General features: G+C 40.9%; 3 protein-coding genes across 4 annotated transcripts; 1 reads left to right on the top strand and 2 right to left on the bottom strand.

Moving 5' to 3' along the window:
• Positions 1 to 577: 577 nt before the first annotated feature.
• Positions 578 to 6,016, bottom strand: LOC125017282. 2 transcript variants are annotated; one of them, XM_047600199.1, is made up of 2 exons: positions 5,757 to 6,016; positions 578 to 4,576 (listed from the first exon to the last, which is right to left on the bottom strand). In XM_047600199.1, the coding sequence occupies exons 1-2, from the start codon at positions 5,932 to 5,934 to the stop codon at positions 3,264 to 3,266; spliced, it is 1,491 nt and encodes a 496-aa protein (XP_047456155.1). In that variant the 5' UTR covers positions 5,935 to 6,016; the 3' UTR covers positions 578 to 3,263. The 2 variants fall into 2 exon arrangements, with proteins under 2 accessions (XP_047456155.1, XP_047456153.1); XM_047600197.1 differs by having other exon boundaries at positions 578 to 4,633.
• A 997-nt stretch (positions 6,017 to 7,013) lies between these two features.
• On the bottom strand, positions 7,014 to 13,906 carry ska3 (spindle and kinetochore associated complex subunit 3). Its single transcript, XM_047600187.1, has 11 exons — positions 13,671 to 13,906; positions 13,518 to 13,579; positions 12,750 to 12,921; positions 12,238 to 12,673; positions 12,053 to 12,111; positions 10,022 to 10,221; positions 9,730 to 9,930; positions 9,453 to 9,641; positions 9,065 to 9,144; positions 8,811 to 8,941; positions 7,014 to 7,684 (listed from the first exon to the last, which is right to left on the bottom strand). The coding sequence occupies exons 1-11, from the start codon at positions 13,792 to 13,794 to the stop codon at positions 7,527 to 7,529; spliced, it is 1,812 nt and encodes a 603-aa protein (XP_047456143.1). The 5' UTR covers positions 13,795 to 13,906; the 3' UTR covers positions 7,014 to 7,526.
• Positions 13,907 to 15,458: 1,552 nt separating this feature from the next.
• LOC125017621 lies at positions 15,459 to 24,327 on the top strand. Its single transcript, XM_047601006.1, has 4 exons — positions 15,459 to 15,567; positions 15,649 to 15,838; positions 19,226 to 19,429; positions 23,483 to 24,327. Exons 1-4 carry the CDS (start codon positions 15,515 to 15,517, stop codon positions 24,224 to 24,226), a joined length of 1,191 nt encoding a protein of 396 aa, XP_047456962.1. The 5' UTR covers positions 15,459 to 15,514; the 3' UTR covers positions 24,227 to 24,327.
• Positions 24,328 to 24,340: the final 13 nt, after the last annotated feature.

The following is a 24,340-nucleotide window of genomic DNA, read 5'->3' on the forward strand; positions in this document are numbered from 1 at the left end:
TTGACGATTTTTTTTATTTGAAAGTCAGAATTCTGAAAAGTGAATGACATATTTTTTTTCCAGAGAATAAATTATATATTGAATACAAAAAATGTTTTCTGAAAAAAAGTCATAACTTTTTGGTTTTCTCCAAATCCTGACTTTTTTTTTTTTTTGTTGGGTCAAAATTTTTTACTTTAACCTTTTGGGCATAAAACACTGAGGCATCTCTGAGCCGCATTGAACACACTTTATCAGAATTATTCCAATAAGTATCCATGAGAAACAACATTAAAATCACTGCCGCTCGCCAAAGAAAAAAGCAACAGAGTGAGAGCTCTTCGCTTTTCCTCCTCTCTGCTGGTGCATATTCAGGGCGGAGCTTCCTGCAAAGCATTTCTCCCTTTGATAAATTATAAAATATGAGTGCATTGCATTAGTCAGTCACTCCTCTCTGGCACTGGAAGGAATCTTTACCAATGAGCCAAAAACCATCAATCAGCGTGACAGCGAATAAAATGGGCCGACACAGATAACAAATATTTGTACAACACCCTCAGATATCCTGCACCGAGCATTAAAGAAGCAGCAACAGGGCTGAAGCATTTTCCCCCAAACTTTAATTTTTCAGTCACAGAATATTAAATATTAAAACTAAACAAAAAAAAAACAAGAATAATTAAACCTTTAGTGGTTACATACACATCATGGAAGCACATGCACCCATAACAACGATAAAAGGCGAATATGTAGTGACGAACAGCTTTCATCTCAGTGGAAGCATCAAGAAGTTTAAAATAAGCAAATGAAAACCGTCTTTCACAATCTAAACTACTCATACCACTGGTATTTGGTCTCGTCTCATACACAACAAGTGCTGCAGCAACAAATGGAACAAGAACATTTTCTATTAAAAAAAACAAACAAAAAAAAAACAGTCTGCAGAGATTTCAGAGTGTGTGTGTGTGTGTGTGTTCATCAAGACAACATGCTGTACTGAGGGAACACATCAAGCGTAAGTATTGCTGATTAACTTTGATTTGTTTGAAGGACTTTAGCCGTGACATCCAGTGTGGCTACTTAAAAATTATATTTAAAAAAGGGGGAGTTTAAGGAAGCACAAAAGGTAACGCACATGAAAAATTAATGAGAACATCCACAGAACGGTGTCATTTTAAATCTCAAGTTACGGCCTCAACATTAAAACCACAAACGGGTGAAGGGAGCGACATTAACGACGCATCCTGGCATTTATGTGGCCGTTACTTCCAGACAGAGCACCACCTCAACATTTCTCGCAACCCATCTCCACGGTAACCAGCGAGGAGGCGTCGCCCAGATAAGCCAAAGGAAATGTGCTTCGTTCACCAGGCGAACTTTCCTCCATTGCTTCCGTGGTTCTGATGCTCACGTGACCGTTCAGCAGCAGACAGGGGTCAGATCCGTGAGCCGTGAACCACCCGTGACGGCTGCCGGCCGGGAAACACCGAGCAACAGCTGCAGATCTGTCGATGCTCCAGTCATTTAGTTTTTCAAAAGCAACTCGCTAAAATCCAAAAATCCAGCCTCGAGGACGAAAATGTCCCGAAATAATCAGCGTCATCACCCGTCTGTGGTCATAACGTTGTGGCTGATAACAATAAGGGTTGGGCCCAATAACGACATATTAATTAAAACTAATGGGAACATTAATTAATTAACGCACGCACACAAACAAAAGGTCAACAATCGACTCCTGCAGCAAAACCAGGACACGAAGGTTTAAAGTTAGTGTGTGATTCAAAAGTGAAATAATAGTTTTTAAAACTAAGGCACCAGCGACACAGGACAATGAAAGACGTTGTTTTTCCAGAAGAGGGGGGACAAGATATTTGCATTTGATTAAACGTTGCATTGACTTTTTCTTGGAAACAACCAAACAGAGTCAGAACTAACCCGACGAGGACAAATCCATGGCTCTTTAAATGTACAAACTCATCAAAAACACCTCTTTCATTCACTTGTTATGATCCTTTATGATTTTGGTTGCATATACACGATCAGGCATAACATTATGACCATCTTCCAGGGGCTTCCAGGGGAGGGGGGGGCTCTGTGGATCATCCCACAGATACTTGATTTAGTGAATTTGGACGTCAGGTCAACATCTTCTGATGTTCTTTTTGAGTTTCCCTGTAGAACATTTAATTGTCACAAGATGGTTTAAATGTTATTCGCTTCCCCTGTCGGTGGTCATAATGTTGTGGCTGGTCGGCGTATAATGAATCGTCAGTAAAGCTGCAGCTATAGGGAAGAAAAACACACTTATTTCCTTCCTCAGCAGCAAAACCTCTCAGAAAGCTTTTTATATTTAATATTTCTGGGAAAACACTGACTTTAAAAAAAGTGCACCAACTTTTTTCATACATATATGTATATGTATATTTATAGGGTTAATATTGACATCATTGTTAAATCATACAGCCCAGACTGGAGTTCAAGTTTCTGCAGGAAGGGCTGCTGAGTTGGTATAAAAAAAAAAAAATTAAATAAATAAAAAAAAATTCCTCGGTACCAGCAGATCGCGAAATGTGCAGTCGACGAAGAAATGCTGGAAATGAGGTGTGCTCCTACGAGGGCGCAGCAGATAAATTAAAACCAAAAATAGGTTTGTCAGAGCGGCGTCTCTTTTCTATCTGCTGAAAAATCTACCTGGCTGGCGAAGACGTGTGCCAAGAAAGGCAAGTTTAGACGCAGTAATCCCTCCGACTCCTGCTAAAGCCACAGAGCGTTTCTGTCCCTGCACGGTGAACTCAGTCAAAACATGCTACTCTTCTCATTTTAATCAGCTTCATACATCTTCGCGCCGTGCACACTCTTATTTTTATTTTATTTTTTATTTTTTTTTTCCACTGGGTAAGCAACAAAAAACCGGATCAACTGACAAACCCGCAATCAGTTAATTCAGCTGCTGTAACGTCAGGAAAAAAAAAACTGGATCGATAGGAACCTGCTGCCCACGACGCTCACACTTTAAACTCGTCAGCGCTTAGAAAAAAAGGCCGACGAGGAGACATTTAAAACAGAGATCACCAGAAGATTAAATAAAAAAATAAAATCCTCTGCCAGTTGCATACTTAATGACACTACATCTCAGCAAAGTGTGCTCCTACCACCAAGTACAAAGCGACTCAGATAACAGGGAGTAGTAATAACGTAGTGTTGACACATGGATATAGTGGAAAAAAAACAAAAAAAGAAACGTCCGGAGCAGTAAAGGGAATCATTAAGAAGCACCGTGTGAATCACTCTAGTGGAGCAGCAGAGATGCACAGGTTGTTTAAGGCACAGGCGACTTGTACAATCTTGTCAAAGGTGGAAAGGTTCGACGTGCGCTCGGAGGCCGTGGTGAAGGGGCTCTCGACGGGGCCCGTGAGCATGGCGTACCTCCGCTTCACCATGGAGATGACCCTCTCCACGTGCCTCTGCACGCTCGCCGCCGCCTCGGAGGAGGAGGAGGAGGAGGCGACGTCGGCCGGCGGCGGGCCCTCCGCCCTCGGCCCCGCGACGTTGAACAGGGCGCCGCGGGCGGCCACCGACTCACCGATGTCCAGGTCGCGGCTCGCCAGCACCACGTCGCCCGGCAGCAGCTTGCACAGGAAGCCGCAGCCCTCGGCCAGGCTCTTGTCGCTGACGTTTCCCAGCACCCCCCTGGAGACGAAGGTGACGACCCCCTGCGGGGCGACGCCGATCAGGTACTTCAGCACGTTGGGGCTCGCCCCCGCGGCCTGAGAGCTCGGCGGCGACGGCGGCGTCCTCTGCTGCTGCTGCTGCTGCTGCTGGTTGCCCCTGGAGACCGGCTCCTCGAAGGGCACCGTGAAGCAGTCTATGATGACGGCGCAGTCCGGGTGGGAGGCGCGCAGGGCGGCCGGCAGGTTCTTCCTGAGCTCGGCCCGGGACGGCCAGAAGACGGCCGTCGGCACCAGCGTGGAGGACATGATGTTGACCATCCGGTGCACCGTCCTGGTCACCGTGGCGACCTTCACGCCGAAGCGGTAGGCCAGGTCCTGGTTGCGGAGGTCCAGGCGGAGGCGCATCAGCGTCAGCAGCAGCTGCTGGAACTTGGAGAGCCGCAGGTTCTTCATGGCGTCCATGTGGGGCGCCAGCAGCCACATGACCGTCTCCAGGACGAAGTAGTTGGGCAGGCCAGTGTAAAACTTCACTTTCTCCGCGTCGTTCCTTAAGGAGTTCTCCGAGAGCGACATCTTCTCCACAGACTCCCTGAGGGTCTGGTTCTCCTTCCTCAGCGCCTTCAGGACGTCGTCGAAGTTCACCGGGGCGTCGGACGTCTGAGCAAACCGTCCCTTCTTGCTGTCGCACACGGACTCTTCGTCGTCGTCCTCGTCCTCGTCGCTGACGGAGGACGAGGCGCTTTCCTCCGCGATGGGCTCCGGCTCCGGCTCCTTCTCCTCGGGAGGCGGCGCCTGGTTCTGGGCGTCCGCCGAGGACCTGCCCTGACCCTGGAGGAACAACAGGGCGTTGGCCGCCTCCACGCGCGCCTCCTGCTTGTCCAGGACCTCGAAGGCACCGGGCTCCTTCATCTCCGGGGACAGGGGAGCTGTCGTGAACACAGAAGGAACATAATCTGGTGAACGGGGATTTTTCACCTGTTTACCTGCATGTGAAGAGAGAAAGAAAATGAATGAATGAAGCATTTCAGTGTCTAAGTGTCTAATGTTCTAATGATCCAAAACACAACGTAAAACAAGTCTTTTTATGCCGTACAACCGACGTGTCAACCTCTTAAAACTCTTAGTTCGGCAACTCCAGACTATTTCCATTTGTTTTAATGCAAAGAAGAACAAGTAAATTAAGTGAATGTTTACATTTAATAAACTATCCTTTAAAAACAATAAGTTTTCTTAAGAAGAATAAGAGCAATTTGTGCTGTTTAGTCCTGGGTCTCACTAGCTGTGTTTCCATTACATTTTTCTGCAAAATAAAGCAACATTTCTGAAATTTCAATACAAGTACAAATGTTTACGACTAAGCTGTAACTCTTGTAAAAACTTGTGACTTGTGAAGACTCGTGAGGCCAGAGAAACTTCACTTTTGAGGAATATGGACTTTAAATGAGCTGGTCACATGATCCACTGCGTCATGTCCAAAAAAAGTGTTTCCATTGCACTTGTGTGATGCACTTTTATATCAAAACGTCTGAAAAAAACACACGGGAGCGTGAAAATGTTTTAGCTTTTTAGATATTTCAGAGGTTATTAGTAATGTAGGTGTTTTTTTATTGCGATATTTAGGTTTTACGCATTTCTAGGGGGAATGAAAACACAGCAACTGTTGCGTATTGTCCACGTCTGTTCCTAAAACAGTAAAATAAATAAATAAATAAATAAATAAATAAGGATATGAGTTATTTTCACTAAGAAAAAAAATGCAGTTTGACATGTAATTTTCGCACTTTGCAAATTCATGCTGCGGCTCAGATTAGACCCTATGACGGTCCGGTTTTGGTCCGCGGACTTTATGTTTGATGCATGTTCCCTACGCTTAACACTCTACAGCTGAAATGCATTTAAAGTATCTCAATGAGTGAATTATAAAGGGTTAAAAGTGACACGGCATCAATGCAAACAAAAAAAATATATAAATATAAAAACTAATTCTCCACTGGGACCTAAACTAAAGACAAAGACGCTGCAAATATATATATATATTATTGCATGAATATTAATGAGACCAGGACTGAAACAAACCTTTTCAGGTGCAGGGAGCTGCAGTCCTACCTGAGATGAAGTGAGTGCTACACAGCCGACTGCCGTCGTTGGGCACCCAGCCCTCTCGGTTCACGGCTTCTATCCAGCGCTGCTTCCTCTCCGGGTCCCGTGGGAAGCGGTAGAAGGATAACGTGGTCCCCGGTGTCCGTCGGTTCCTGCAGCCTGCCACCACACAGGTGTGAACCATAGTAAGGCCACGGAGACGCGTGGACGTGGGCGCTGCTGTTTTGCTGGAGGGGGGGATGTTTTGACTCCCAAAATGGCGGCCGACCAGAGTAGGGACAAGAATAAAGAAAAAAAAGGGAAAAAAAGTGCAACGTCATCAACAGTCGTTTGCATTTACTGGTCTGATTGGGCGGGTTCCGGGTGACGTCATTACAATGCGCTCATTTAGGGGATTATCCAAAAAAGCGTTGAATATTTTGGCTTTTTTGGATTACCATGACCTGGATGACTGAGAACCTTCACAGACATTTAGGGGATTAATAAAATGAGGCAGAAAACAAGTAAAACAACATAAGATTTAAAAAAAATAATAATAATATCAGAGATAAAATTTAAAATAGCAGAAGTCCAGGCTTATTTTCTTGGCATATTTTCTATCTATCTAGACAAATTAAATAAATTCTAGCTGTTTATGATATTTGCCTGACAATAAAATGATATTATAATGTCTGAATAGAATAGAATAGATAGAATAGAATAGAATACCCTTTATTGTCATTTTACAGATTGCTTCTCCTTTTCAGTACAAATCAAACACAAGTATAGCATGTACAGCTATAATAGTGCAAAGAAGGTATTATATACAAAGATTTACAAGCTAAATAATAGACATAATATTCTGAATGAAGCTTTCTGATGCCCAATTACAACCCACTCCTAAAACAAAAAGCAATGTATAGCCAAATAATTAGCTTATTTAATTAATTAACAGTTGATTGCCAGAGCAATAACTGACATGTATTTTGTTATTATTGGTAGAAAAGTTCCTCCATTCAGAGATCCACACTTATTATGTGAATATTTGTTATGATTGTCAGTAAATTCCTGCTTTTCATTATTTTTTCTGACATTTCACATACTACTCAACTAATCAAATAAGACTAATAATCGTTGGCTGCAGCATAATAAGATAATATCATCCTTTATTTATCGCACGGAACAAGGAGGAAGACATCAGATAAAAAGTGAACAAAAGAAACGAGGTCAATATAATTTATTTACACAATTTACATCTTAAATACAAGGAGGAAACACGAGGAAACACATGAAGAGATGTGGTGAATAAGTTTACATGTTACGACATTAAACACTGGTCATCAATGTGAAATAAAACAGATTCTTGAACACAATTACTGTTGGATGTGTTGTTAGTGCATTTCTGTTGTTGAACACCCACTAAACATGTTCTACACTTAACACAGGTGGATTTTGTAAATCAGGAGGTTTTTATCCATCAAGAGTTGTATATTTATTATAGTTATGTCGGTATCTTACATACTGTACTACACACTTATATACCTAGATAACCAGCTTTCATATTGTGTTTTGAAATATCTTGTGAATTAACTATAAACTGTTTTCATACACATAAAAACCTAAATGCATTTTAGAGTCACAACATGCACCAGAACTATTTATAACCTAAAACTAGCGACCTGCGTTTTCTGGTTCTGAGCAGACGAGACTGAAATTAAACGTGCACATAAATTAGATTTCTTAAAAGACTCAGTGTTTTCCTGAATCCGGGTGAGATTATTGTCGGTCTCACAACCTTTAGTTGTGCGTGACGAGTTTGTACACGGACGTGTTTCTGACTCCGCCCACCTGCTTCAGCCTCTGGAGCTCAGTCAGACACAGGATGTAAACGGGGGCTTTGGCGCCGACGCTGATGATGCTCTTCAGCTGCTCCATCTGGAAGTCTGCAGCTTGTCCTGCAGGGGGCGCCACACAACAGCAGAGAAATCAGACAACTTCTAACTCAGAGACATTAATGGAAGGTAGCAGCTCTAAATAGTTTATAATTGAGGTTGTTGGTTAAATATTATTCGACAAATTCTAAGAAATTTGTTAGAATCGTGATGTTTAAGTTGAGAGTAGATCCTGGTAAAGAATCTTAGAGCTACTAAAGGTGAGATCTGTTAAGAGCAGGGACGAGGACTTGGTGGAAAAATGGTGGAAAGATGAGGCAGGAGAGATATTCTCCAAACACTGGATGACTTAAAGTGAATGAATTTGATGTGACAGACTGGATGGTGCAGGAATCCAACCAGAAACTGATGAAATCTGAGATATTTTACCATTTTAGTGTAAAAAAAATAAAATAACCAGCACGGTAAATGAATGAATGGATGCTGTTTTATTAAATGTTAGACTTACTGTCTGTTTGTCAATGCTTGAATGTTGCTTATTATATGTTTCTTGTATTTGGATGTTTGAATGTCGTTTTATTTTTATGTGTCCATTGATGTTTTTATCTGTTGTTCTATTCGTCTGTTCCTTTCTGTAAAGTGTCCTTGTGTGACTTGAAAGGCGCTTCTTAAATAAAATTAACTATTATTAAGTAAATACTGAGTTCTCACACATTTTGTAGGATCATTCTAAAGTATTGTTTACTATTTATTTACCAGATTTGATTCTCTTTTTATGTAAAATCTTATTTCTAATTGCACATTCTTCATAGAGATTAGATTATATAATTAAATCCATTGATTTGATGCTCATTTGATGCATTTTTATCGAGCTTTTAGGATCAAAACATCTGAGAGTTGAGAGTAAAGTTAATATAAGTGTTTGCATTTACCTTTAACCAACTGAAAATAAATGGATATAAAGAAGAAAGTGTTTGGTCCTTTGAGTGGAATCTAGTTTAACTCTGCAGAGACTCATCTTTCTCCTTTCAAGTGGAGAAATCAAGGCAAAACTTGACAAAAATAATCCTTTAATTTATCCCACAGCAGGTGGAAAAATATGGAAACATTTAGAAAGATTAATCTGAAACTACAGCTCTACTTTGGACCAGACGTTCAGCTGAGATGCTCAGTGTCCTGCACAACCAACCGTGCTGCTCTATGAAGCTGTTGATGTTGAGAACGGCCTTGTTCAGGTTACTGAGAGTCATCTGCCTCAAGTATCCGGGTAAACTCTGGAACTCTGTCTCCGACACGGTGGATAAGATCTGTGGGGAAGGACTGAAGGGAAGAAGACGTGTTACGCTTCTATTAGGAGGAAAAGAAGCACAAACCCAAGCAGACAGCAAAAGCATTAAGGCATTTACATACTTATTTTATAAAAAAAAAATCCTTTAAGTTTACCTGCGTCTGTCTTTTTCTGCCCTGATGTTTGGCTGAACAACAGCTACTTCTGTCCTCTTCATCTGAGCCTGAGACAAAAGCTACAGAGTAAAAGAGACGAGTGAGACACATTTAATGAATTTAGTTCTGGATTTAATGACAATAGTGAACTTTTTAAATGATGCAGAAGAAGAAAAATGTGAATTATCGGTTTTTCCATCAGCTTATTTAAAGGGAATTAAGCAGTAATCTGATAATCAGAAGAGGTGTAGGAGGAGAAAATGAAGAACGATGAAGGACAAAGACTTTATATTAGAGACAAAATGGAAATGATGTTTCCAGGGCTCTATTAGTAAACAGTTTGTGTAGTTTAGAGTGTGTTCTGTTTATGGGAATAAACTAAACTTACTTTACAGATGTCCTGTGTCACAGAGCTGAGGTCCGGCATCTCCGGGGTCCTGGGTTCGTCGTAGCTCGTCCGGATGCGAGGTGTCCCCAAAGTGAACTCCTGGGTGGGTCCGTCCAGCTCCAGACTGCTGATAACAGGGTCCCCGGCTAATTTTTCATGCTCACTCATCTTCAGGATTTTAGCATTTTTCTGCACACGGGAAAACAAAGTCTTTTAACAGCTAATCTTTGATTAGAACATAACAGCTAAACTGAAGCGATTCGGATTCAGATCTTACGCTTTGTAAAGAATTTCCTAAAACAGACTCCAGGTTTGGCATCTCGGGCATTTTCCTGTCGTCCGCACCCAGGATGGAAATCTCCGGCACGTCGTACTCCCAGCTACACTTGGAGCCGGTCGTCCCGTTACGAGGTGGCGTCGGAAGTTCGAAGTTGTGGCTTTCATCAAAGGTTTGTATAGTGACGGGCTCGAGCTGCCGCTGTAAAACACGGGAGACTGAAGAGTTTATACCCGTAGATATTTAAAAATAAATCTACTTAACGCTCCACACACACACTCCTCCTTTCTACCTTCTTGCTGCTGACCAGTCGTTTCATGTACGGCGTCTGAAACACGGGGACCTCGGGGGACGTAGGCAGGTTGCCGGGGCGATGGGGGGATTCTGGGACGCCACCGGCTTGTGCAGGTGGGGAGCATTGACCGTTGGACTTTTTTATTTTGAAACCCAGGGTAGAAAGCACAGGCATCTCCGGGGACTCTAAGATATTAGCTGCAGACAAAAAAAAACATAGCATGTGAAGTTTACAGCCTCAATGATCACAGAGGAAACTTCTCATCCCCTCCAGGGTTCAGGTACCGATACTCAGTATCATAACGACATCGGTGCTGATGCAAACGGGAGAAACCAGAGCAAATAGCAACACAGGTTCTAGTGCTTTATATTGATGCAATTAGTGTCACCTTAGATCTGTTACTGTGCATCACATCAGTTTTTCACCTGCATGGATGGAAGTGAACCTAAGGTCAAACATTTGTCTGAACTTCACCTCAAAAATAGGAAATGTAACATCTGGAATTTGATTAAACATCTGACGACGCATAGAATGAAATCTGAGAAATGTAGCATCTTCGACCCCACGCCATCGGTTTTATTATGTTAATTATGACAGACTGTTGTGAATGTTATTTTATACGGGTTAATTTATTTGTTAGTCTTCGTTGTATTTATATTATTTAGATCATAGGTCTTCAACAGGGGGTCTGAGACCCCTGTGGGGTCTGTGGTGAGACTGCAGGGGGGTGACAAAATCTTTGCTTAATTACACATTTTTATATCTATATATCTACATATATATATATACAAATTTTACTTTCTTTACATACAGATTAATATAAATCCAACATATTTTAGTAAAGGGATCAGAGGAGGCAGAAGACTTTCAGTCAACACTTCTACAGGAGCTACCTCAACAGTGCACAAACACTAGACCTGTCAATCTACGCCTCCTGTACACACTAGGCCCCGCCCCTATCTCTGCTGAGCCAATCACAAGGCCGCAAATTATACACCGACTCCGCCTGGTTCCCCACAAGAGAACGTCTTCAATCTCCAAGTGAAATCCCAGACACATGCTGAAATATTAGAGGAGGAGAAGCAGCAACTCGCTCCCATCAACCAACTACTGAGGCCAGAATGACTAGTGATGATTCTCTGTTATTACTACATGTAACTATGTTTAACGTTAAAACTTGACACTTTACAATTAATTATACATAAACCAGCTTGGTTTGTTATGTTTATAGCAGTTCCACAGTCATGCTACTGTTGCACATACTTGAAATAAAATATATATTTGAACCTGTGTATTATTTGAATAACTTAATATTGAATGCAAAATAATAATAATAATGTATATTTATAAACAGCACTAGGCTAAGTTTAATACAGAACCTCCAATTTAAATTACTATTTAAATTACTATTCTGTTCAACTTGCACATCACAAAACGCCTCAAAAATAAAAAACAGGACTCGTTTTTGGACAAACTTTGTATGTTTTCCATTAATTAATGGCACCGCTTCAAAAGTACCAGCTGGGCACCAGTGTTGGATAAAACCTTAACGATACCCATCGCTTTACTCCTTCCAGTTACTGGCATCAGACAAGAAGCACAAAGCTCCACTGGTCCAGAAAAACATCTACAAAAAAAAAGCCTTCATTCCATCTGCAAAAAGCCATCATGATCAGCCCGAGATAGACACTTTTAACACTCCTTTTAAACTATATATATATATATATATATATATATATATATATATATCACCTAAATGCCACTATCTGACCCAGCATCCACAAAAAAAGATCATTAATTATAATTACAAGCCATAATAAGAACACTGACAAAAGCTGGAGAAAAGATCATAATATCTACTGGATGAAAATGCATCAAGTTTTAAATATAAATTTTGTCAGAAGTCAAGGAAATGCATTTCAGACCTTTGTTGTCTGCATCGCTGCAATGTGTAGTGATTGTTTCAGGCTATAGTCTGGGCTACAGAGACGCCGTAGCCAACGTTATAGATCTGAATATATGTGTTACCTTTTGTCTGCAAATTCTCCATAATAGAATTCACTGGTGTAGGAATGTCTTGTGTTTCTCTGTAGAAGAAGAGACACTCATGAAGCAACAAAAACATGCCCCTGCAACTCCATGTGTTGCCAGTAGAGGTCGATATAGACAAACATGTGCATTGTTTACATTACGTGGGGGTTTATTTGCTCTACCTTTTGGGCTTATCAACGTTCTTCTGGAACAAAGCCATAGTGAAGTCGTTGTTCAGACACATTGTGTTCTCCGCGATGCCAAAGTCGTGCATCTGAGGCGTCTGCAGCTCGTCGTCGTCCATGCGCAGGGCCCATTTGGGCGTCATGGCCATGGGCGGCACCGGCGTGTTGAGCGCAGGGTGCGGGAGGCTCATCTCAGGCATGGGGGGCGCCTCGGGACACCAGTCAGCCCCACCGGCCAGCGCCCGCTTCAGCTGGATGTCCGACAGGCCGAAGTCGGAGGGCTGCGGGGTTTGCAGGACATCACCGACGGGCTGCTCTGGTTTTGGAGGTGATGAGAAGTGTCCATCCTGGTCCTCGTCCTCCTCCTGGCATCCGTCTTCGTCTTCCTCCGAGTTAGTTTCACCGTCAGCGTCCGTCTCCTGACCGTTCGTCTCTGTATACGTCAGTAGATGATGTTGGTGAGACAATCTGCAGCCGTAAACATCGTTATGATAATAACGGCTACTTACTGTTTGGCCGCTGGGTGTTGCCAGGAGCTTGGTAGCCATATTTCTCCCAGTGTCTCCTCACTGTCTGGATGTCCTTAGAGACCTTCATCTCCATCGCTCTACAGGACTTAATGAAATCGCTCGCCTCGTTCACCCGAGTTTTCTGCTGAGACAACTGATCCTGGATCTGCCCCTGAATATTTACAGACCATAGTTCATCAGTATTCTGCTTTCAGACCTATGGATTTATAGTGTACGTGGTTCTTCATATTGCTTAATAAAAGACTTATTAAGGTATCACATGTCATAACTGTTACACTTTAATATCTATTTAATTGTTGATGATTAATTGTCAATGATTTGTAGTTGAGGCCACATGTCATGTTCCATATCTTTGAGTTGTAAACAACATTAATTTATGTTTCAACTCACCGCATGTTGTTTATTAAGAAGATAACTAGTGATATTTCAGTAAAACTGCCGTGTATGAGCATTTTAATGTTGATAAAACCTTTTAAAATCTCATATTTGTAGTTATAGTTTTAATGAAGCAGGATTTTTTTATGCAGAACTCCTACTTGTATTTTAGTACTTTTAATTTGGTACTTCTGCTAAAGTAACGCATTTTCTGTCAGAAACCTAATGACTCGCGTAACTTGAACATACAGAGTACTGTAATATTTACCGTATTCAAGATAAATTATAGATGGGAATGTGATAAATAAAGCTGTAACGTTTCATAATGTCGCTGCCTTAAAATGACAGATAAATGAATGGAGTCTGGTGTACCTTCAGGTTCCCGATGTCCGCGTTCAGTTCATGATATCCTCTCATTGCTCTCGCTGTGGTTTCTGAAATAAGAAGAAACACATTAATACAAGCTGACTAGACTACTTTGAAGAATGAGGGCTACAGGTGTGTGTTTGTCGGTGTGTTTCTCACCGCTGTCAGCTTCTTTGTGGCGGTTTTCAAAGGTGTGTTGAAGTTTGGCAGTTTCTGACTCAAGAGTCGCTGCCAGTTTTCTCAGTTTGGAGAAGAACTGTGTTGTTGGGTGACTCGGGTCCATTTTCAGGTAAGCGCTTCAAGTTAGTAAAATCCCTAAAGTTTAACTCTCGGAGAAGTGTTTAGCTTTCTCTCTGCTAGCAGGAAAAAAAACACTTTTCGATTTTGGCGCCTTCTTCCGCATCTGCTTCTTCTTCTACGATTTAATTTTGAAACTGTCTCACTGGCGCCCCCTACGGTGATAGTTGGGACTTGTCAATGACTATGCTCAGTTATTTTTGAAGATCATTGTTGTCTGCTCCTAAAATGTTGTGTTTTAAGTGGGAAAATCCCCAAAGTGACTGGAATTAATTTGAGCGTCCAGTATTTAACATTCAGTGAAACTTTATTTATTAAATGTTTCAACTCTTGGAAGATTTGAAATTAAATTGGCATCGCTTTCATTTTACTTCTTAACTTTTCTTTCATAAACCAGCACAATACACCTGTCACTGCCTCTTCTTTTTTATTTTTTAAATGGTGTTGTGCATAAAATATTTTCTCTTTTTCTGGCCACACAGTCTTTTCCTAAGAAAACCTAATATGCTTTAAATTGTCCACACATTTACATGAACCTTTTGCAGCAACTGTCATTTTCACTATTCTGCAAACGTTTGTTTCTGCACTTAAAATTAGTGTTTAATTAACGGCAGCGATCTGTCGGATGTTTCTAAACATACATGGCCCTGAAATGATGGAGTTAAATAATCTTCAGGATTTTGTTCTGTCGCTTCATTTCAATAATCCGTGTGTCCTCCAAACAGTTTACTGAGATTTAGATGAAATAACTTGAATACTCTGCGTGGTTCACTTGTGATTATAATTCATATGACAGAAAATAAATAAATTACTACCATCTCTAAGGTTTGTGCAGCTTTTTGTGTTCAGATTAAAGTTTATTTAAACTGAAACACAGGTTTGTTTGCTTTTTTTCTGCAGGCAAACAGGAAATCAGTTATGGTAATGATTTATAATGGTTGAGAAATTAGGAATTGTGTGGTGGTTTTAAATAAGGCAGGTAAAGCATGAAATAGATCAATAGAATACGTTTCAACTTTTAAATGTGACACCCAGAAACCTTAATATCATTTCTATAAAACTTTCAGTCAGTTCACTTTGTAACATCATGATTAAGACAGATTAGAGTTTTATCTCTGCAGTTTAATTCATAGAATAGTCGCACAATGGGGAAATTGCAGTTTACAGTATATATAGGGCAGAAAAGTAACAAGAATAAAGAGTGAACTGTTTAAAAGTTAAATAGAATAGAATAAATAATATAAAAGTATTGGCTTATATAGAAAAAGTAGTTGGATTGTAGCAGAAGTATTGAATGTGATACTATGTAGCACTAATAAACACTCACTGAGGCTCACGTTAATGGTTTTAATTTTTATTTATTTATTATGTTTATTGGGGTGGAAATGTCTGTGACGATTGTCAGTGACCAAGATCACGGTGCTTGAACAAAACTGGACTCGTTTCCCCCCTCATCTGGTTCATACAGACAGAGGACAGAGGACATCTGGGGAAGAATATTTTAAAAAGTATCTTGTGCACACGAGACTCATTCATTTGTATCGTTGTCGTCTCCACTGCTGCTGGAGTGGAGCTGTTATCAGACAGACTGGCTGTTAGGGAGAGTGTATAAATAGGGGAGGAACCGTGAAGGTCGGTGCAAACCTGAGGTGAGGTGTAGAAGAAGCAGCCGGTTTCAGTTGTGCTCAGAAGACGGTTCAGTAACCATGGCGATGTTTGGAAAAGTTTTGGAGCCGGTCGGCTACATGCAGACTGTGAGGTAAGACCCGAACACGTCGATCACATTAAAGGTGTGAGAATAAAGGAGTGAAGTGTAAGAGTGTCTCCGTGTGGTGTTCAGGGTCCTGGTCCAGGGGATCTGCTCGTACCTGGGAGGCAGCGCCTCCGAGGAGGAGACCGAGTTGTCCAAGAAGAACCTGGACGGCATCGATCAGGAGCTGGGAGCGTCGGGACACGGCCTCCTGGACGACCAGGAGGTCCACCGGCTGGAGGACGACCTGGCCGTGGTCTACTACCAGCTGGGCACCGCGGTGAGAAAACTGCACATGGACGATAACTAGAGGCTCAACTAATGTCAACTTAGCTGAACCAAAGGAGAATATTACAAATCATGTGCAGGCATTCGATGTCCATGAGCAGGTGTGCTGAAGAAATAAATTCTATGAGCCTGAAGAGACAGAAAACAATAGTGACACAAAGGGAAAGCAATAAAAACAAACATAAAGAGTCACAAAATGCTAAAAATTACTATAAAACAACAACAAAGAGAAACAACATTATTATAGATGCATAATGTGATTTATTCAGTTACAATTTAGTTCAGTCATTTTATTTAATTAACAGACATTAAATTTTGTAAAATAAGCTAAACTGGAAGATCACGGCTCATGTTCTGGGACCAAATTAAGACTTTTCTGACAACAAATTACAACAAAAGAGAGTTTAAAATCTTTACGTCACCTTTTCTCCTGTAAGTAATAGTGTTTGTTTTAAAGCATTAAGCTGCTATAGATGTAGTTCTCTTATTAACTCTCAAGATGACAAGAACTCAACAAAAACTAATCCCTTTCATGACCTTCCATCATTATCTAGAGCAGAGGTGTCAAACATAAGGCCCGGGGGCCAGAACTGGGCCGTGGGATAAATTTGCAAAAATTACACTGAAGATATCAGCTGAAAGTATTTGATAAAATAAGAAATTGCACTTGCACCTTGCACTTCTTAAGAAATTTCATGGTTGTTCATTATATGCAGCTGTATTTTTTTGCACTAAAGCAAAGGGAAACATTTGGAGTTGCCGCTATTTACCAGATAATAAGCTATTGTGTTAAAAAGTAACTTGTGGTATGAATGATCATAATTCAGGTGTAATTTTGGCTTAGTTCATTCATTTCACTGCATTCATTATTCTAACATTACATTAATTGTGTATGAATATAGCTCTAACATAAATTTTCAGTTATCTTTCTTTCAAAATTTCGTTTTTTTTAACTATTGAGATTCCTCTCAAGTCGTGACGGACCCGTGTGCGCGTGGAGGAAAATATCAGATGAAAGTTATCAAAGTGTGATTGCTCGGTTCACCTTTACTTGCCTGAGGTGAAACTGTCTTTGACCGGCGTCCTCTTATCAAGCCGTGTGAGGGCGAAGGATTTTCTAAAGCGTTGCGTGTCTGTGACTGAGCTCGTCGCGCTGAGTGCGTTACATAAATGTTGATGCGTGAGCAGATGTATAATCGAAGCATCTGTTTGTTTCTACCAGACTTAGCATCGACAGGCTTATGTCGTCTATTTTTGGTCGGCGGCTGATTAAATGTCATTTCATTTGTCTGAATTTGGAAAAAAGGCAAAAAAAAAAGAGAAAGAAAAGAAATGCAAACCCGGATTATTTTATCTGAATTAAGAGCGTTGACGTCGTCTCTCTTGATTCATGAATTCAAGGACAAACTAAAATTGTCAGTTTCTGCTTCTATTGTTTCTTCATCAGAAATAAAGTGATTAAATATGAGTTCAAACTATCCGATACGGACGAGGGTTTGTTATTTCATAGGAAGGAAACGTAGACTGTAACTCTAAACAAGAAAGAGGACAGAGAGTCAAACCAATCAGCAGCAACATCGTTCTCATGTGTCATGTGTTCTCCCACTGTAACATAAAGAGATTTTTAGAAACCGTGTGGGAAAAGAAACAAATGAAAAGAATGTAGAAAATGTAAAGACATAGAAAATAACCATAAGGAGGCAAAAAAAAAATGACTGTAAAGAGGTGAGATAAGCACAGATAATAATAAAACAAAGCAGACAATGACCATACAGAACAAATTAGAGGCAATTACCACAAAGTGAAGACAAATATGCAAAAAAAACATGAAAAAAGATACAAAATGACTAAAAGTACCACAGAGAGACAGACAAAAATCACAAATTGATGCAAAATGAGCAAAAAGAGAGAAATTTATTTCAAGTAGGTGCCAGTTATCACAAAATGATGGAAAAGTGAGACAGGGAGAAAGAGAATGAGCCTGAAGAGACAGGAAATAAAAATAAAGTGGGAGAAAATTAAAACAAAATGACCTCAAGACGACAGATGCAAAATGACCAAAGAGACACAATGTGAGGTGCAAGTAATCGCAAAAAGATGCAAAATGAGAAAGTGACAGAAAATGAGCCTAAAGAGACAGAAAACAATAGTGAGACGAAGGACAGTGAAATGACTTCAATAAAAACAAACATAAAGAGTCACAAAATGCTAAAAATTACTATAAAACAACAACAGAGAGAGACAACATTATTATAGATGCAGATGTTTCAGTTATTTGATTGTTAAGGACCATTTAAGCCTTCTGTTTAATAACTATGTGCAATACCCCATATTCAATGCTTCAATGCTATCACAGAGAAATAACTCATGTTCACTTATATTTGTAGATATTTTTTTATGTATATATATTTTTACATGTGTGCATTCTTATTCTAATTTCCTACTTATTCTCACATATTCTTATTCCCTACATTGCTCTTTGTTCTGAGCACTGATACACTCTGAGTAGGAGCTGCTGTAATGAAAAGTTACTCCTTTGCAATTAAGTAATTCTGATTCTGATTATGGGGCAAGGAACCATATTTGGTAACTTACTCTCATTTTAAATTACAACTGGTTCAATTCATCATCATCATCATTAGCCTTCATGCTTATCGATACTTTTTGTGCCAGATCTTTACATCCCAGTCCAGTAGGGGAAAGTAATGCACCTAAAAGTTGTTTAAACAATCGCCATAAACCCAAAGAAGAAGGAGAATCACACATCATTCACATCACATGATGACGACAAAGACACAATGGCAGAGAGACTGAAACAATCCAAAGTGGCTTCACTTCTGGTTTCACCAGGAGGGACTGTAACAGCGCAACATGCAACTTACGCAGCGACATGATGAAGTGTTTGTCGATGATGCACGTATTAAATACATACGAGTGCAGCCACGAGTCGCTAAGTCTCAGTAGAACAGAACTAGTGAGGATCCAGTGACCAGTTTCCTATGTTTCTTACACAAACTCTTATGTCCTGTTTAGAAACTCAATAAAATGTTGTTTAAACAAAACCACAAACTTTTCCTAGATTAAAAATTCATAGGAGGAATCAATCAAATCTGATCGATGCAGATTTCCTAGCCTTCATTAGCTGTTTGGGACATTTTGTGCTAACATGCTACGTTCGCTCACATCCTGTGCATCTCCCGGGGGGGGGGGGGCTAAACCCCCCTGTCTTTAAAACCTAGTGACGCCCCTGGTTCAAATTTAGACTTTCCAACTATTTTAATGAGTAGTGCCCTATAGTTTTCTTGGTCTTTTTTTTATACTAAACAAATTGCATGAAGTTCATTAAGCTGTAAATGTGCCACCTCTCCACCTGTTTCAGGTGAGGGCCCAGTCAGACTTCACCAAGAAGGAGACGGAGGTTTTCCTGCAGTACGTGCACGACTACCGCCTGGAGAGGCAGCTGACGGCGCTGTACAACCGTCTGATGGGCGTGTCGGCCCTGACGGACCAGCCCACGCTGCTGGAGGAGGTCATCCTGAACCGCAAGCCCAAACGCTGGGAGCTCAGGGAGTTCTGCGTCAAGGTTGGTGAGGAGGGGAGGATTAACTCGTCTCCCCCCCCGCGGGCAGTCATTAAAGTTTCATCTTCGATTATTTTACAAGTCATTATACGGACGCACGCGAGCCTGAGGTGACACAACAATCTAACAACCTCTTGTTAACAGATGCACACACACACACTCATTAATATAACCTTATTCTAACCTTAACTCTAAAGCTGGAATAAACCTCAAACAGCCCTTTGAATTATTTCTGTCTGATAATGAGGAGGAAACGTCCTCCATCCAAGGTCTGAAACTCACACAGACACATATATACGAGCTCAGAGGAACAAAAACTATTAAAACTTCATTACATCCAATCCGAGAATTAAGAATAAGCCTCGTAAGAATAATTAAAGGTTTATCAGACGAATGCGTGGAGGAGCTCGGATGTGCGCAGTATTAAACATTCTCTTTCCGGACCAAAAAGATGAATGGGAGAAAAAACACATCCAGGTCCCGTGAGGGAGGGATGGAGCGAGCTGCATCCATCTTCCCGGTATGAAAATAAACTGAATATTTAATTCGGCAGAGCTGCGACCTTCTGTTGTCTTTCTTCCAGAGCTGAGTCGGCAAAAGAGGGATTTGCCGACTCTGTCGGCTCAGGAACACACTTTCTTTGTTGTTTGCTTTTTCTTTTTTTTTTTACCGCTACAACGAGCAACAGCAGCGGTTTAAAGCTAAAATTAAGTCAGAGACTCAGAGCTGCTGCGTGTAGTGTTCCCTGTGAAACAACAGCTGCCTCAAACGCACATGCAAATTAACCACAAAGTGACCATGAAGTGACACAATATAATGGAAACGATGAACAAAATGAGCACAAAGATGCAAAATGACCTCAGAGAGATACAAAAAAAAACTCAAAGAAACACAAATTGACAAAAAGACACACAAAATTGCCATATACTGACCACAAAGAGACAGAAAAATAACCAGTGACACAAAAATAACAGTGATGACACACAAGATATGATGAAAACGTGCACAAAATGACCACAAAGAAATACAAAATAATTGAATGTGACCACAGAGACAGACACAATTACCACAACATGACAGATAATGAGTACAAAGACACAAATAAAACACAAAGCTGCATAAAATAACCACAAAGAGACACAAAACTAGCACAAACACACAGAATGATGGCACAAAAGGGACATGGATACAAAATAAACAAAAAAGCTGCATTAAATAACCACAACCTGACCTCAGAGAGATACAAAGAAACCCAAGGGAACAAAAAGACACACAAAATAGCCACACACTGACCACAAAGCGACAGAAAAACAACAAGTGACACAAACTAACCACAAAGAGACACAAAATATAACGCAGAGATGCAAGCGATGACCACATAGAAATACAAAATAAATTCCAAGAAAGACAAAACGACCACAAAGAGACACAAACTTAGTACAACGACACAAAATAAAAAACTAAATAACCACAAAGGCTTAAAATAACCACAGAGAGACACAAAATATGACGCAAAGATGCAAACGATGACCACAGACAGACAGGTAATGACACAAAATGAGTACGAAGACACAGAATAACACACAAAGCTGCACTAAATGACAACAGAGAGATACAAAAAAAACTCACAGAAACACAAATTGTCTTCAAAGACGCACAAAATAAAACACTAAATAACCACAAAGACATAAAATGACCACAAAGAAACACAAGATAACTTTGGAAACCAAGACACAAAATAATGATTCAGTGACGACAATGACCGAAAATAACCACAAAGTAGCAGAAAATGACCCCAGTGACACAAAGTAACTTAACACAACAGCTTTAACCATGAGTAGACACCCCCTCTTTTTCTAACAGTGTCCATCTGTCCTTGTGTACTTCCCTTCGGCCATTGTGAATGCATGTCCACTCTTAGAGGAAAAGACACACACAGCAGTGACCCCTGGCCTGTGTGTTACGTAAAAACAATTATATAATTAATTAGAATAGGGGGCGTGACCTGTGTAGGGGCAACACACAAACTCAAATCAGAGTCCGGTTACTGGGGGGGGGGACGTGTTCATGCAGAGCTTCATTTAAGGACTAATTTGCATAAAAACTCTTATATAAAAGCCTTATGGTTTCACTGAGGCGCAAAGAACGGCTAAATTTGCCCCCGCGGCGCGTTCAAAGTAAGTGGAATAAAGCACTAAACGTGATAAATGTTACATTAATCTGAGCACGTCAGGAGGTTTTAGAGTCTGACCTCGTTAAAGTGAAGCCGCCGCACCTTCGTTTCCTTCAACCTTGAAGAACTTATCATGTGTAAACACGTCCGAGGTGATAAGTTGACGTATGATGACATTGTTCCTGCTCCTGCTGCAGAAAGAACATGTGAGCGACTTCTTTTTATATTTATATGTGAATGTCACCAGAGGAGCTTTGGATTCTTGGTCTGTGTCCATCTGCTGGGACTCTCCTCAGATTAAGAGCCTCGCGTCACGATGGGCCTCAGCACTTTTAGGATTTTTAAGGTCAACATGCACCAAAAGAAATAAATAAATAATAAATAAATCCCTTCCTCCTAAGGTCAAGTCAATAAATGTGTGAAAAAGTGTCATTTTAACATGAACTGCATCTGTTTTATTAGATGAAATCAGCAATCGAGGCTCGATCGTGCATTAAATACATAATATAAATATTATTCCTAACTTTTTATTCATTTATTATTATTGTTTTTATGTCTTTTAGATGTTGTTTTCTTCATTTTATTTTTATTTTTCTTGTTTCTTATTATTATACTGACAGGATAAGAAGGACAAGAATATTATTATATATTATTGATCTTTTAAGAAGGGATAAAATAAATCTAAACTTCCTCCCTCTCCTGTTCAGACATGTGGAGGATGGAATATTTAGTTTATGTTTATTTTATTTGTGATTATTTTGTTTGCTTTCTTACATATTCAAACTAAACTGAACTAATCAGAGAAGCTGAGTTTTGAATATCTTAAAATAAATGGGAGGTTCATTTATGTCATTGACCGTTTGCTCCTAAAAAGTCTCTTTTCATCTCTTTGAAATGCAAATTGTGTTGAATTAATCCCAAATTTGAGGCAGTTTTATTTACGTTACTTTTATGTTGTGCTTGTTTCACTCTGAATATTTGAGAAGGAAAACAAACAAGAAGTTTAACTACCAGATCCTATAACATAGACTATTAAGAGTCATCAGTAAAACAAGTCATCTTTAACCTCCTGAGACCCAACGTCCTCATGTGTGGACGACGTTAAGTTTAAGGTTTTAGTCCATTTAGTCCTGTTGTCCTCATATGGGGACACTTTTGTCTGCCATGTACTGGTAGCGAAGGGTCAAAACACTTGTTTATTCATTCTTAGTGACTTTTCTAGTTTTATATGACATGAAAATTTAACAAATTCACAAATACTCATTCGAGGACGTTGGGATTTCATCGTATCCAATTCTAGGTTTTGCATTAAAATAAACTGTTGCACATTGGTGACTTAAAGTGCAATAATCCCTGTGTCCCTATAATATTTTTCAGAAACAAAGATGATGCTTATTTTGTTTATACTTCTTAGATCCAATTAATCCCAAATACCGAAAGATCTTAATCTTACTTTTAAGACATTAATTAATTAATATTCCAAACAAATGTTTAGGTCTCAGTAGGTTACAGTGAGGAGCGGTCGCTGACTGTTTATACTACTGACAAACCCAACGTGACGTCACCCGTTGGATTTTGAACCTCAAAAATGAAGCCTAAAGTGGGCGGAGCCTGCGGTCGCCATGTTGGATCTTTACTCCGCCCACACACAGATATTCCAAGTCTTAATTCCCGCCCAACCAACTCTCCGCTACCCGTTAGCTCAGGCTAACCTTTGTACCAATAAGTTGTCCTTTTACATTTCCACAAAATGTCCACAATGAGTAAATTTTGCTGTTTCGTTACTTCTATTACTATCATTATTGTTATTATAGGGATTTTAAGGTAGAACTACTGTTTTACCATAGTTTTAGAGCTCACACTTCCTCTCACTCTCTCATCAGGTGAACTTCGTCCTGGGCACCGGCCTCCTTTGCCTCTTCACTCAGGCTTCTCTGACCGGCAGAGACCAGGCTCTGCTGATGAAGAGCTGGTCCGACCGCATGGGCGCCCTCTACAGGAAGATGAAGAACACCGGCGGACGCTGCTTGGGATACTTCCTGGAGCAGGCGGAAGAGGACGTACGCAAAGAGCTGCACGACGCCGTGCAGAACCGCGCACCTCCAGAGGAGGCGGCGTCGAGCATCCTGAAGACCCTGGAGAAGAACTACGACTGGCTGCGCTGGGCGGTGATGCTCCATCCTGCTGTGGGAGTCATGGAGGAGGAGAAGGAGGAGAAGGAGGAGGAGACGCAGGACGAAAAGGAAGCTCCGCCGACAGAACAGCAGCCCAACAATTTCCTCTCCGTGGTGTCTGAAGCTCCGATCCCCCACGTGGTGGTTTGCTACCGCGAGACGCCGACGTCACTGGACAAAAGCCGCATCCACCAGCTCATCGTGGACCTGGAGTGGAAGATCCCGAATCCGCCGCCTGAAGTGTACGCCTCCATCGAGGAGGACCCGGGCAGGGCGCGCCGGTACCTGGCCTCCCGCATGCTGAGGAAGCTGCAGGAGGGGCTGGGAGCCGGCGTGGCCATTCACGTGGTGCCGGGCAGGATGGAGATGAAGTGCAACTTCCCTCCGGCCTCCTACTACCTCTACGAGTACACGCACCGTCTGGCCTCGGGCACCGTGTGTGTGTTCGGATGAAAAATTAAACAGGGATAAAACTATCTGCTGATCCCACACAGATGTGTAAAAATCTTTCTCGTGTTGTTGCATTACCTCCAAATAAACACAGAAAAAAAAAAGACATACGTGATT

This window comes from Mugil cephalus, chromosome 12 (assembly GCF_022458985.1).
Source record: "Mugil cephalus isolate CIBA_MC_2020 chromosome 12, CIBA_Mcephalus_1.1, whole genome shotgun sequence".
Classification (NCBI taxonomy): Eukaryota; Metazoa; Chordata; class Actinopteri; order Mugiliformes; family Mugilidae; genus Mugil; species Mugil cephalus.